This window comes from Nicotiana tomentosiformis, chromosome 9 (assembly GCF_000390325.3).
Source record: "Nicotiana tomentosiformis chromosome 9, ASM39032v3, whole genome shotgun sequence".
Lineage (NCBI taxonomy): Eukaryota > Viridiplantae > Streptophyta > Magnoliopsida > Solanales > Solanaceae > Nicotiana > Nicotiana tomentosiformis.
The window spans coordinates 3,302,451-3,318,445 of NC_090820.1; the positions used below are offsets into that span (position 1 = coordinate 3,302,451).

At 35.3% G+C, this 15,995-nt stretch overlaps 1 protein-coding gene across 1 annotated transcript; it reads left to right on the top strand.

The window, feature by feature from the left end:
- The first annotated feature begins 833 nt into the window (after positions 1-833).
- Positions 834-3,615, top strand: LOC138899457 (uncharacterized). The gene is made up of 3 exons (XM_070185924.1): positions 834-980; positions 1,861-2,006; positions 2,806-3,615. The coding sequence occupies exons 2-3, from the start codon at positions 1,865-1,867 to the stop codon at positions 3,348-3,350; spliced, it is 687 nt and encodes a 228-aa protein (XP_070042025.1). The 5' UTR covers positions 834-980; positions 1,861-1,864; the 3' UTR covers positions 3,351-3,615.
- The last annotated feature ends 12,380 nt before the right edge of the window (positions 3,616-15,995 follow it).

Here is a 15,995-nt window from a genome sequence, read left to right on the forward strand (position 1 = left end):
AAAATAATGCAACCATTAGCTCTGTATATTACTAGTACCTCGTTTGGTATATTTTTTCAACCTATGTATAACTAATACTTGTATTAATTAAACATTATACTTGATATTATGCTATGTATAAGCAATGCATAGAAAACCATGACATTAGTAATGCAAAGGTTTTTAATACTTACATAAATATGGTTAAAGACCTACTTGCCCCCCTCAAATCCCTAATAAAAGAACATATCAAATATTTTCCCCATATTATTAACAAACGGATTTCTCTCTGTACGCTTTGGCCATGGAAAAGCACGGGTGAATGCAACCAAATCATCTTCCTCTTCAGAGATCAAAGTCACGTGGGAATTTCATGTGACTGACCATGTTATATTACATGATCCCTTGTTATGTGTAAATAGTGGGAATTTCATGTGACTGGCCATGTTATCATTCCAAACAAGTGATTATTATGCACAGAATGTATCCACGTCTAGTTATGAATTAACGTCACAACTTTACCTAGATTCACTTCATTGAGCAACATACTTTGAAAATGGACCATCATAAGAGCCTCAGCCTTTCCTTTCTTGTTCTGTTATCTGTAAAGTTAATTTTTATAGCTAAAGTTAAAATTTGTGGAGTGTACTTTTGTAAACATCCAATTTTTTAAAAATTATGCAATACTTTAATACACCAAATCAAATAGTGGATAAAAAATAATTTTAGCATAACAAATGTCACCATTACTAATACCAGCATTATTAATACACTCTATTCAGCACTATTTTTATACCTCGTACCAAACGGCCCCTAATGGTGTAAGAACTCTTGGAATTACGTCGTTTAGGGATTAGTCCAAAACGCCAAGCAATTTTTTATTTTTCTATTTCTCGTTCCTTTCTTTCGCAGGAATATAACTCCTTTCCCTTAACCCTCATTCGCGTTCTTTCTCTTCTCCTGTTGAAGGTCGCAGCACAGTTTGGATCTTTTTCGTCAAGGTAGTTGAATTTAATCTATTATTTCTTTTTTTAATAAATAAATTAGTCAGAGTTTTGAAATTTGTATAATTTTTGAGGTTTCAGACCTTTTGCAGTTTTTGTCTAATACTTCTACACAGTTGTTTATCCCCCTCCTCCATTGTTTATTCGAAGCAAATTTTCAGTCTTTAAACCCTAAACGAGCATATAAAATTTTAAAACAAAAAATCCAACCTTTGGTTCCTGGTTTTTGCAATTTGTTTAACATGGTTTAATTTCTGCTACAAAAATAAATATTCGAAAGTGGTATGATTGGTTATGTTTTCTGATGACCCTTTGAAGTTTTTTAGTTGATCTAATCAGTAACGTTTCTGCAAATTTATTATATGGGTTTTAACTTTTAAGTCTTTAGTAGTGTTTAAGGTAGTGTTATGAAGTTGATAAATCTGTCTTATTGTGTGAATATTTTATGATCATTTGATATCTGTGGCCTACTTATGAAGTAGTTGTATATTGGTGATGTTGCTAGCCCCTTATATTCAACTTCTTTTGCCAAATTGCCATCTGCATTTATTCTTTTTTAGTTCTCCTTTGTTATTTTGGATTTAGTTTTCTAAATATCCTGTATTGTTATTTCTTGTTATCGGTGTTTCTTACATCTTCTCTTCAGCCAAGGGTCTTCCGGAAATTTTCTGTCTGTCCTTCCAGGGTAGGGGTAAGGCTGCGTACATCCTATCCTCCCCAAATCCCACTTGTGGGAATATACTGGATGTTGTTGTTGTAATTCTTTTTTTGCAGTTGTTAGTGAAAAAACAGCTTCTTGAACATATCCTTCTCCTTAATTTTATCCCTTTCTTGTAAGACGGCAAAATATAAATCAATACATGAAATCTATCTGCAGCCAGATGGGTGATGCTATCCCTCTATGTGCCTCTCCCTGTGGCAATGCGACGGTTTCCTATCAGAAGGGCACTCAGAGCTTGAAGGTCGTGGTTTCAATTTACAAGAAGATTAGGCTTCCAGAGGCATTTGGTGGTCAATCAGATGGTAAGTCTTTTCACCTAAAGATTGTGTTTCTTGACTTGAAATTATGTGGTTTAATCCTAGCAATTTATCACATACGAACAGATAGTTAACTTGGTAGTCTTAATGAGGGGGCTAGAGCTGCGAATCCAAGCAAGGCAGCTCAGCGAAGTATCCAAGTATCAGCCCAACTCTATCTCCTGGGTCCCAGGAACAGAGTCTTTTTGTGCAGATAATACGAGTACAATAATTCACGTGTACTTAATAAATATCAAGTCTAGCCCTAACAGGGTAGTGGACGTACCGTGAATATTCCTAAGATATCTTGTAGGATCTTTCAAATTTAGTACATAACAGTAATGTTTTGGTGCTTTTTGAGATGGAATCCATTTGTATATGATGCTTGATACTGGAATCAACTAAAGTGGGGTGTACAAACACTTTTAGACTAGTGGACTATTGGACAAATTTCATATGGCAGAAGGAAGCTGTACTTAAGGAATGTATACACAATGTAATAAGTTGGACAATGTAGTCAGTGTGTCATAATCTTGCCATTGATATTGCCATAAATTTATGAATATTCGTAGGAGCGGATGTAATTATAGTGTTTTTCTAGCTTGGATGCCAGAACAATGCCACAACTTCTTTGCTGATATAGTTTGGAGACGAGAAGTTACTTCTTTTTAGACTTTGAAAGTAGTGATTTTTATTGCAAGTTGCCCTCTCCAATTGTGCTTGTTCATGGTCTTGGTGTGCTTGATTTTGTGTTTTCGTAACTTTCTTTGAGATGCTGAATATGTTCTTCTTGTGTTTATTTCAGGGGGTCTTGTAAGGCTTGAAGACATATGGTGGCTTATTTATAGTTACTTTTCCTTCTTGTGTATAGTCGCTGCCCTCCTGAATTTAGAACATGTTCCGGGAATTTTCACGTTCCTTTTCATGGTGGGTGGCTTTATAATTCATTTTACTGCGCACTATTCTGTTGTTTATTGGCATCGCGACATGCCTTTCCAGATAATTGGTGCCAAGGCAAAATTTATGATCGAGGTCATTCCTGTGATGACTGCAGCAGTCCTGCATCACCTTTTGGAGTTCAATTATGGGTATCTCGCTCTATTACTAGGTTGCACCACATATTTCTATGTGTTTGGTCACTTCATGCACGTATCATATGATATTGTGGAAAAAGACTTATTGCTGGAATTAGTAATGCAAGTTCTTGTTTACATGGTGGACGGAGAATTGTTAGTTAGAGCTTTGGCTTTGACCTTCTGCGTTGGTTTATGCTTCTATAGATACATGATATATTGTACTCCCGAAGTACCAAAACATCCTAAAAAGGAGTTGGAGCAGCTGCCTGTCTGATTTGAAGGTGTCCGTGGTTTAATGGTAATATTATTTCCGTGTGATCTATAGGTCATGGGTTCAAGCCGTGGAATCAGCCACTGATGCTTGCATTAGGGTAGACTGTCTACATCACACCCCCTTAGGGTGCGGCCCTTTCCCCGACCTTGCATGAATGTAAGATGTTTCGTGCACCGAGCTGTTTTTTTATTTTATAGCTTATCTTGTACCCTTATCTTTGTGTAACCCGTTGTACGTCAATGGAGAAAATGAAGAACATTTAGACACAGTTTTCATCAGGATTCGGCACATTTTTATTTAATATTAGACTGAATGAATTTGCCTCTATGAGAGGGACCCAAAAATAGAAAGTTTTGGTTGTCTAAGTGAAAAATAGAAAAAGAGTCTCTTGTGTATCTATTTTTATTAAGTGAATAAAGTTCTTTTATTGAAAGCAGTAAAGTAGTTCAACAGCCCTATTTCCAGGTCGCGGTTTGAAATCTTGTATCAAGGTAATTGAATATAGGATTAGATTCCATTTTTGCAATTTCTTGTTTTATTTTCCCTATAAATTAAATAAATCAGAATTTGCACTTTGCATAAATCAGACCGTTTTCCCGCTTCTACGCGGTTCCCTTTGTTTCCTTTATTTCTTTCTCCTTGCAAATTTTCGGTCTTTGAAACCTAAATCAGCGGAGCGAGTATTTCAATTTTATGAGTTCTAAATTCTAGGATAATGACATTGAGTGTACATACTTAGTGAATTTCTAAATATAAAATATACGATCCGGACAAAATTAATCCGATGCGACTGAACCTGTATGTTACCTTCTAGCTTTGCCCCTACCTAAAGGAACATTTAAAAGAAAAGAAATCCAAGGTTGGTTGTTGGATTTTGAATTTTTGTTTCAGTCGCTTGAACATGTTTGTTTTTTCAATTACTACAAAAATTGTAGCCTACAGAAGATAGTGGTATGAATAATTTGTTTGTGTATTTTGATGAATAAACTTCATTTTTTGGACTTATTGGGGCTCATTGTCTGCCATTTTATTTATGCATGGGAATTGACTTTACAAGTAGTGGCTTCAAGTTGTTTGGTGACTTTTTCCCTTGTGGATATTTCAACCTCTATGAGTTATATTAGCGTAGGTTATCTATATCACATCGCTTGAGATATGATCATTTCCCGAACCCTAAGTGAATGTGTGATACTTTGTATATTAGGTTGTCCTTGCCCTTGAATATGAGTTCTATATATATAATATATATACTGTTAGCGAAAGAGAGAGTTCAAATTAGTTTTTCACCTCCCAAAAAAAAAAGTAAGTACTACATGGGTTTGAGATTCAAATTAGTTGTCATTGTGATTCCTTTTGTAATAGAGATTTCAATAAGAGAAGTAGATTATGAGTTATATTAGGGTAGTTTATCTATATCACACCGCTTGAGATATATTGTCATTTCTCGAACCTTATGTGAATGCATGATGCTTTATACATTAGGTTGTCATAGCACTTGAATATGAGTTATATATATATATATATATATTAGCGAAAGATAGAGTTCATAATTATTTTTTCACCCAAAAAAAAAGTAAGTACTACATGGGTTTGAAACTCAAATGTCAAAAGTTGTCATTGTGATTCCTTTTGTAATAGAGATTTCAATAAGAGAACAACTACTAAACTAAAGTAGTATGAAAATGCAAAAACTCATTTATTAATTTGACGGGATAGAGTTCTATACATAAAATTGAGATTATATAAAATATAATACAACTAGCCAAACACGCTCTCATAATCAGCTGAAGTTTTGCTCTTGCAAAGTTAAATGCTATGCAAGCTTGATGTACACCGTATTGCCTATAAGAATCTTTGATTAAGCATGATAATTCTAGACACGTGGGTTTGGTAAGAAAGAACATATTTTTTAAAAAATATAAACCATTTTTTGCTGTTTGGCGATAATATTTTCCAAGTAAATATTTTTTTACCAAAACGGAAGATATAACTTGGCAAATTACATAAGTTGCCACGTGACATATGGCCCAAATTCCCCTTACATACTTTATGTGGATGATAATAACATTACACACGCAACCTTTCTAAAGTGTATCTAGTACACACCTCCTTTGACCAGGTCTAAGCGTATGAAACACAAAATGGTAGAAGCGCGTTGACAGTAGAAGTAGACAATTTCTGACTTTAATCAACGCCCAGAAACAAATCCCAACGGCTATTTTTAAACAAATAAAAGGGCCCTTAACCCATTTCTTCGCAAATTGGACCCGTATTCACCTTCTTCTTCCTCCTTGAAAGCTCGAAATTGGAGAATTTTTTTTCTTCTTGATCTTCTTATGCGTTTTTGTGTTGCCAATATTACAATCTTCTTCTACTTCCTTCTCTTTTTTGACATAAGGGTTCAATTTCTAGGGTTCAATTTTAGGGTAAGGGGAAATGCATGATCTGAAAAAAAAATTATTATTGTGGTGAAGAAGTTGTGGTGATGCAGTCATGAAGTGTTGATAATTTGTGTCGTCGATTTTACGGATGTCTATTTTATGAGGTAAATATCAATTGTACTTTTATAATCGATTTTATAGTCCTTAATAATTTTTTCTCTTTAATTTTCAGAGGGACGGTCGCCCAACATGTAATTTCTTTGTGTGGTTTGATCCCCCAACTCCAGAACACTTGAAAATTGTGATTTTGGGTCTGCTTAAGAAGAAGAGGGCGTTTGATGCATTATTGAAGGAAAATAGGAATCAAAGAAATTGGAGGAGATTGTGTGTACTGATTTTAATTGTAATTGTATTGAAGTTGATTGTCTTTGGTAGTTCTAAAGATTTCTATATAATGTAAGAAAATGAATGAAGCTTTTTGGTAGATTTTGTATCCCTTTGTTAGAAATGAATGAAATATTTTGTAATTTTTAATGTTGTTTGGTTTGTGGTTGTTGCTATGTGAGCTGAAAATGCAGATAATACACTGCTTACGCAGTTAAATAGTGGCTGAAATTGCTGCCTAAAATACAGCTCAAATGCTGAAATACTAAAGTAGTAACACTAAAGAGATGAATTTGCCAGAAATTTTTAATTTAAAACACATTTCATTATAGAGTAAAGGTGTTCATTACAGTCCCCTAATAGCAGCATGCCTTAACAAAAATATAGGTTGACATCTTAACAGCATACCAAAATAACAGCAGCCTGCCTTAAGAAAATAACAACATTCAATACACCACTTAACAGTAGTTCCAAAATAACCTAACAGCAGTTTCAAAATAACTTAACAGTCACAATAACAACATTCGATATACAACTACATATAGTTGTTCTTGGATGGATGGGATGATGAACTTACTTGACTTAGATTGGAATGGGATGCAACAGTTCAGGAATGGGATGCAACAGTTCTTTCAAGTTGTCTTTTAGTAATGGCTGGTCTACCCTTCTATTTTACTCCACTTGTTGGCTTGTAGGCATATTCATGAATATGTGTTGAGGATCACTTTTCACCACCATGAGAAACCACTCTTGGTTTACCTCCACCAGACTGCCAAAATAGAAAATATTTAGTAAAGTTGTTAAAGCAAACAAGATATAAAGTTAAGTTTGAAGTACTTACAGAAAAACTTGTGAACCCACTACTTGATTGAAACAGTCCAAACCCAGAACTTCTAGTTCCTCTTCTACTACCTCTACTAGTTCCTCTTCCTATTCCAGGGGCAGAAGTAGTTGAAGCTGAAGGTGTATTACTTTCCCTACCTCTACCAGTTCCTCTTCCTCTACCAACAGCAGCAGGGGCAGAAGTAGTTGAAGTTGAAACTCTAGGAGCAGTTGTTCCCGTTCCTCTTCCTCTCCCTCCACATCTTTCTTTATATGAAGCATTTACAAGAGTAGAATATACATGCCTTGGTTTCTTGGGGCATCTCCTTTTGTTGTGTCTATAGCCACCACAGTTTGAACATGTCATCTCCATATCCATTCTTGAAAGCTTTCCAGACTTAGGATGTTCAGTTTCTTCTCTTCTTCTTTGGTCTGCCAGGCATCTTTTTAATTGGTGGGGGTTCAATTGGTGGATTGATAGATGTTGGCCACATCTGCATGTTTGGCATAGGCTGGATAAATGTTGAATATGCCTTCAGATAAGTGAATTTGTGGTACCAGTGAGATATATAGTTAATTGGCTCAATGTTCTTGAAGTGCATAACAACAATTGCATGAGTACAAGGGATACCTTTCAGCATCCATGACCTGCAGGTACAAGTCTGAGTTTGCATATTCATACAATGCTTTAATACCACTCTTAATGAGGTATCCTCAACCTCATAGCCATATTCACAATTCTATTTGATTATACACCTCATAGACTGGGCTATGTTATCATGTTACACTTTCATAGCAATTGGGGATATATCACATATCCATGTATCTGCAAACTCCCTCAACTTTCTTATTCTCTTCATCATCTTTGCTCTGATTTCCTCCAACATTGTGATGAATATCTTGTGTCTAGCAGCAAGTATCCAAGCATTAAAGGTCTCGCACATATTGTTGTCAATTATATCACATTTTCTATCACAATTGAAGTATGCTCTGCACCAGGTTTCCTTGTTATACCTCGAGAGGCTCTCACATATCCCATTCCCAAGCATATTCAAGCTGTCTAGGTGGAAATTTAATTCTGCCACACATGATACTCTAGCACACTTCCAGATGTTGTTTCTCCTCTCTAATCCTCTCCAATCTTTGGACCAGTTTGCTAATATATGTTTGGAACACCACCTATGTTCACTTTCAGGCAACACTTCTGATACAACTTTAAGAAATTCATGTAACATAAGAAGAATATATTAGTTGCCAACAAAAATAGAAATAAGAAAAATTAAATATTGACAGCAATGAAATCACCTTTTGCATATCATACATGATAGTGAGATCCCTTCCATCTTGAAGCTCTAAGTCATGAGTCACACATTTCAGAAACCATGTCCAAGTGAAACTGTTCTCAACCTCTACAATGGCCCAAGCAATAGGGAATATTTAATTGTTGACATCCTTTGATACTGCTACAAGCAGTTGACCCTTACAAATGCCTTTCAAAAAGCATTCATCAAGGTTAATTATCCTTCTGCAACCTTCAGACCATCCTTTTTTTTTACAGCATAGAAGCACATATAAAATGAATTGAAGACGATATTGCCTTCACCTTGATCATCTACCTTCTTGTCTGTAACAGAATATCTCTATAATCATAGAGTCTCTTGAACTCAGCATGCACATCAACTATTATCTCCTTCAGAATTTTTGCTCTAGTTCTATGGACAGTAGACCTACCAACATACATGTCTAGTTCATCCTTAATGAGTTTCTCCAACTCCCAAACTTTCATATTTGGTTGAGACACAATCTTATCCCTGTAATGCTTTTCAAGGTATTTGGAGTTACAAAGCTTGTTTTTATTTGTTCTGTAACACTTGTGGGCAGGACAATACTTTTTTACCTTAAAATTGTTGGATCTGCCATCTTTGCTTGCAGCCAACAACCATGGACATTTTGGGTGCATGCATTTTACCCTCACCCTACCAGGTTGATTAATATACTTTTCAATTTGAACTCTTTTCTAAATTGTATACTTAGGAACATCCAACCTAATATCCTTAACACTCTAAAAAATTAGCCCCAACTCCTAGGTTATTTTCTTGATAGTTGGATCAAATATCAGGTTTTTCTTCCTCCTCTTGGCAGACATTCTCTCCTTATGTTCTTCATCAAATTTATCTTTAGCATCTGAAGGAAAACTTTCAGCATCAGAAGTCCTAAAATAAGGCTCATTTGTCCCTACTAAGCCCGTGTACCTATTTTGCTTGCTACCAGTTCTTAATTCATCAAAAACAATATCAACTCCTGTATCACCTAGGTTAATATCACACTTATCTTTTGGCCTTTCACTCATTTTCCACCTATATTTCCTCAGTTCATCCCTACACTTTGCAAATTCTTCATGAACATCAGATCCATAATCATTATCATCGGGAACATGTAAATCTACTCTATCACTCTCATCACTATCAAGATTATCAAAGTCTGAATCATTCTCATTCTCATTCTCATTGTCATCCTTACCCTCATCATCATCTGATTCACTATCTACTTCACTTTCTTGTTCTCTTAAAGGTGCAGGAGCAGGGGCAGGTTCAGGTTCACTATCTTTTTATTCTTCTAAGACAATTGTTCTCTTAAAAGCTCTACTATTACTCCCACCAACCCTTTTACTAGCCGCATTTATGTCAACAGTATTTAAAAGGACAACATGAGTCACATAAATATCTAAGGTATTCCCATCTTCCAATTCGTTACAAATATCTAATATATTCTTGTCTATGAGAATATTGACCACTTTATCTGTCCTATCCATTGGACAAATATACAGCTCAACCACATTTTTAAATTCATATAACGTAGTGTAGTTCATCATTTCAATAAAAGACAGTAAATCCACATCTACATCTAAAGTCAATGTTTGACTACCACCCACATAATGAGCAAAGTTACCAGGAACTAAGACCCAATCATGGTACCACTTGAGTGTAATCAATTTAAATGATATTTTCTGCAAACAAACAAGGGGATAAATAAATCGACTGCCACATGCAACAACTGAAAATAAAGAAATACAGATGAAATACAAAAGTGGAGACAAAGACAAAAGCATATCACAGTGTTCAAAGCAATGCTATTACAATAATCACTTAAACCCTAACTTTACACACGGTTTGCAAACACAAAGTAAATATTTTTATAAAAAACTATTTGTAAAGGCAACAACAGGACAACTTCACAGTAATATCGACAATGACAAAAGATTCCCCTTTTAGAAAGTCCGAAAACCCTAAAGCAAATAGAAGAAATTTCAAAAAAAAACCTAGGTTCAACCCACCCACTACTAAAATAAACGGGTAATGTAAGGAGAAGAAAATTACTAACCTAAAATCGCATAAATCCACCTCCCATGCAAGATGAAAGCCTTGCTTGAGATAGTCGCCTGAATCGCCTTCACCAGAGCTCCTTCGAGATGTATCGAGAAATGAGAGTTAATTTGGGGTAAATTAGTTTCAACCCTTTTTAATTGATGGATCGGGTAGGGTCGGACTGGTTACTATAATATAAGGGGTTAAAAATAAGTGGGTCAAGTTTATAAACTAAAGTCAAACGCGTGAAATACACGGATGAACCTTTTATAGGACCTGGTCAAAAAAGGTGTGTACTAGATATACTTTATAAAGGTTATGTGTGTAGTGTTATTATCGTCCACAGAAAGTGTGTAAGGGAGATTTGGGCCAAAGGTTAGGTGGCAACTTATGTATTTTGCCATATAACTTCCTTTACAAATCATAAAACCATCAATAAATGATCACAGAATGGATAATAATTAAAAAAAAACAACGATAGATGGATAATATTGTATATCAATATATTGATAGTAGTAGTACTGTATTAGGCCTAAGAAAATAAATATTAACAGCGTTAATTACACTAGAGTATACTAGTATGTGCCAAAAGATATCACTTTTACTATATGGTACTTTGTCCATATCTCCTTGCTCAAAAGGGTGGGGGTTTGGGTGGGGGTGGAGATGAAGAGGAGGAAATTATGAGCAACATGGCGGTGGAAAAATCTTTTGAGCTTGTTAGTTGTTCTAATATGTTTCAAAAACTTTTTCATTAGGTAAAATACATTGCATCAAAATATAGTTATACATATTCTTTCATTAAAGTTAATCTATTGTTATAAATTAAGTGTAAATGTTAAAATCGAACTCTTTAGATTTATAATCCATCTACAATTTAAATCAAAAACGAACTACCAAACATTATTACTGAACTAATTTGGGTGTGGGAATAATATTAATTATTAATAATACAATATATTATGGGGCCGACAAAGTTGCACAATTCATGCTTATGGAGGAGGTATTAGACTTGTGATGTCTACTCCATCTACAAACATATTTTTCAGTGGTCGAACAACATTACAATTATATTACTAACCAAATAAAAATTCAATGCTAAGCCAAAATAAAGACACAAAATTACTTAAGACAAACCTCTACCAATTTCTCTCCACACGGCTCTAGTAAATAAAAGGAAACTAACCCTAAATACATTGCAAAAAACTAACACAATAATTGAGGAAACAACAGACCAAATAGTCATGGTCTCGAAAGTGGCTCGTACGCACACTAGAATAACGCAAACAATCGATGGCATAATAGTCTCCAAATCATATCTACCATATTCTCTCACGGAGAAACCAAACAGTAGAACCCAAAATGGGTAAAATAAACCGAAGTCTGTAGCAACCAGTCTCAAAAGCATAAGCATGGAAAAACTGGAGACCGATGCAATAAGAATAACCTAATACAGCAAAGGAACAACCAAATCACCTTTTTTATAGTCCAATGCAAAAATAACTCCTAACATCCCGAGCGACCCTACAATGTTGCAGAACTTCACATATTTTGGTTTGATCAAACCAGGCCCATTAAGCACGTGAGCCTTCAAAACACTCTGAAGTTACCGCCATGATACAGAAAGCCCCAAGCATGACCAATCCTGCAGTGAAACTGAGCCAACTGATGTCTTGATCCACTGTTTGGCCATCAAATATATCAGGAGCCCTGCACATCCCAAATAGGAGAATACAAAAAGTAGAAACCACAAAACTTGTTCCCAATTCCTCATTGCACCCACCTGCACCATTTTTACACACACATCACGCTATCATTTTACTAAACTCTAGCACAAAATAAACGCAACCAAAATATATTCCGCAATGGAGTAAATCCCCAAATCAACCTATTCCGTAAGTATTAAACAATACCATTTTTCAACACCATCTTAGTACTACTACTATTATACTACATAAATCTCAAACATTTATATTGAAGAAAGTATTATTAACAAAAGTTTATATTACATTGACAGTGAATAAAAGTCAGGTCCAAGACTGTAATCTATCACAATAATTGACTTCTATTGCTGGAGAACATGTTAACAAGATTTCTTCTAGTAAAGTTAACAAATGCAAAGAAAAAAAAGCAGAAAAAAATAAATACAAAGGGACAATTGGAAACAAAAGTTGAAAGATGATCTCACGTGTATCTCTGCATTTTCTACTTCTATAAACAAATCCCACAAAACGAAGAAACTAAGCAAACAGTAAATAAGAAACTCATTGCAGCATCATGATTTAAGAATCCATCAAATTCACCCGTCAAAATCAAAACTTTTCAATTTCTTCCACCTAATTATGTGGTTTTAGCACAGTCGCTATACAATCATACATGGCTTAATTTACAGATTATTATGTATTTTAAAATATATGTGCATTTTTACCTTTTCTCGCTTTTTAATTACTCGATTATGGCGTTATAGATTTATCTTGAAACAAACCATGTGTATACGAATCCGTTTTATTTAGTGTGCTAAACATTATGTCACGCGTACATGTACACCATTAATAACACTTTTTTGTTAAGATTATTTTGTCAAAGTCGTGCGAACGCATATCTCGATTTATTTTTGGAATCATAATTATGTTATGCTAACGTATACATAATCACGATAGTGGATTAAAGGCGCACCTAAAGCATTGTACGCAGATTCATGGGTCAATTATTTATTATCTAAAGTTGAGATTACGTGTGAAGGTTCTACGATTATAGAGTGTGTTTTGGACTTAAAGGTCGTACTAATTTGAAATCAATTGTTAAGAATGTTGAAAGGGCACTTCTGATTAGGGTATGGCTTTTGAGTGGACAAGTGAATCCACATTTGGGTATTAAACGTTTTAACAAATTAAAGGTATTTCCTCTTAGCAAACTGGGTTCAACATGGATTAACGGGTGAAATTCAAATATAGCCAGATTTACAAGTGATAATTAAAAAATAGTTACAATTTCAAACGTAATGGAAATTTAACCACTTTTCATGTAAAGATAAATGTGAACGAAAACATTATTCAAAATTCGAAAAATATTCCAGCATAATATACTGGAGTTCCAGCATAACATACTGGGGTTCCAACATAATATACTAGAGTTCCAGCATAATATACTGGAGCTCCAGCATAATATAGTGGTCGAGCATAATATGCTGGAAGTTCATACACAAGTGCTCCAATATCCAATGTATTATGCTGGAACTTTCCGTGTGTTGGAGTTCCAGCATAATATGTTTGAAGTTCATACACAGGTGCACCAATCTCCAGTATACTATGCTGGAACTTTCTGTGTTGCAACAAAATAGTGCTATTTTTCAATGACTTTACAAATGATGGCTATTTTTTAATTATCAGTCCGAAAACTGGCTAGCCCATGCTATTTTCACTGGATTAATTGCACATGGGATCAGATGGAAGGCCCAAACTTCACATGGCTTTGTATTATTGAAAATCATACATATACAACAGGGATCCAATTGGACCCTGCATCACTATACAACAGTGTTAGGTCTACGTCCATCCAAATACATGCCCAAAAACAAGCTTTATCAAAATAAGGTCATGATTCCAATTACGGTTGTAAACAATGTTTTAAAAGGCGTTTACGGGGCAAGTTCTGAGGCGATGGTTGGGGAGGAAAGTCTCATAAGGTGTATGCCACAAGTTTGGGGTGTACGCCCGCCACCCGGGTGAGCTTTTTGGTTGAGGCGAGATTTTGTGTTGAGGCGTAAGCCCAATAGACTTTTTCAACTTAAATAAAAAATTTGTTGAATAAGTCCTTTAACTCATTTCTGTTGTAGTAGCAGGTGAACTCTTTAAAAATTAAAACATGCATAAAATGGATGAAATAGAGTCTGAAGATATGAGCAGAAAAGATCCTGCATTGCCTGGAAGTATACAATCTCAAATCAAGAGGAAAAGTATTTTAGGTGTAGGTTTTGCACCAAAAACTGTACTGGCACTATCAACCGATTGAAACATCATTTAGCAAGTACTCGTAAAGGAATGAAGTATTGTCCCAAGGTTCCTATTGATGTAGTAGAAGAAGGTAAGAATGCATTACTGGAGTTGAAAAATTCAAAAGCTACGCGAAATGCTACTATAGAAGAAATTCGAATTGCTGCAACTGGAGGAAGTGTTCGTAAAAACTCGAAAAATTGAACCAAACCGAAAACCGAATCAGACTGATCAAAAAATCGATATGGTTTGGTTTTGGTTTTAAATTTTAAAAACTGATCAAATTTGGTTTGGTTTGGTTTTGATTTTAATCAAAAAATAATCGAAAAAAACCAAACCAAACCGATATTAAATGTAATAACCTAACCGGTCATTTTTAACTTTTAGAACCCCGTTCCCCAAAATAAAACTTCCTGTAAGTGGTTGTAATGATTTATGACTTGCGGGGATGGTTGGTTCGGGATTTGGAAGTGTTTGAGGTGAAACCGGAACACTTGGTTCCTTAAGTTGGCCTTAAACTGCTAAGTTTGACTTCGGTCAACTTTTTATGAAAACGACCCCGGAATAGAATTTTGATAATTCCAACAGCTCTGTATGGTGATTTTGGACTTAGGAGCGTGTTCGAAATTTTATTTGGAAGTCCGTAGTTAAATTAGGCTTGAAATGGCTAAAAATAAGAATTTAAGTTTGAAAGTTTCACCGATGAGTTGACTTTTTGATACCGGAGTCAGAATCCAGTTCCGAAAATTTTTAAAGATCCGCTATATAATTTATGACTTGTGTGTAAAATTTGAGGTCAATCGGAGTTGATTTGATAGGTTCCGACATCTAATGTAGAAGTTGAAAACTCTTAGTTTCATTAAGCTTGAATTAGGGTATGATTCATGGTTTTAGCGTTGTTTGATGAGATTTAGAGGTTTGACTAAGTTCGTATGACGTTTTAGGACTTACTGGTATATTTGGTTGAAGTCCCGACGGCCTCGGGTGAATTTCAGATGGTTAACGGATCAAAAGTTGGACTTAAAAAGCTGCTGCAATTTTCCCTTCTGCTGTATATTCTAGGATGTGATCGAGCCCCAGATCAAACCCAGAGATCGAGACCCATGGTCGATGCCCTGATTGAAGCCCCAGCCTCGATGCCCTGATCGAAGGCCCATGCTTGATGCCCTGATCGAGGCCATGACCGAGGTCCAGGCTCGAGCTTGTGATCGAAGCCGCGATCGAGGTCCAGTTCGAGGACCAGCTCAGAAGGCTGCTGGGCAGTTTTTATAAAAAGAGGACATTCGTCTTATTTGCCATTTTTGACGAACTTGAGCTTGAGCAGAGGCGGCTTTTGTCAGAATTTCAAGGAAAAGACATTGGGGTAAGTGATTCTAACTTGAATTTGGTCTATGAACATAAATATATCATTGTTTTCACAATTTAATTAGTGTTTTGAGATTGAAATTTGGGAAAGTTTAGATATCTCATAGAAACGAAATTTATAGATTTCGGTATCGATTCGGAGTCGGATTTGAGTGAAACTGGTATGGTTGGACTCGTAATTGAATGGGTTATCGGATTTCATAACTTTCGCCGGATTCCGAGATGTGGGCCCCGCGGGCGAATGTTTAATTAATTTCGGGATTTTTATTAAAAATGTAGTATTTCCTTATAGAATTTATTTCCTATAATTTTTAGTGATTGTATCGAATTATTTTG

What these genes read in the sequence shown, in the direction of transcription:
- LOC138899457 (XM_070185924.1), top strand. Translation starts at nt 1,865, where the DNA reads ATGGGTGATGCTATCCCTCTATGTGCCTCTCCCTGTGGCAATGCGACG. An exon ending in ATTTGGTGGTCAATCAGATG is followed by an intron (nt 2,007 to 2,805) that starts GTAAGTCTTTTC and finishes TGTTTATTTCAG; the next exon opens with GGGGTCTTGTAAGGCTTGAA.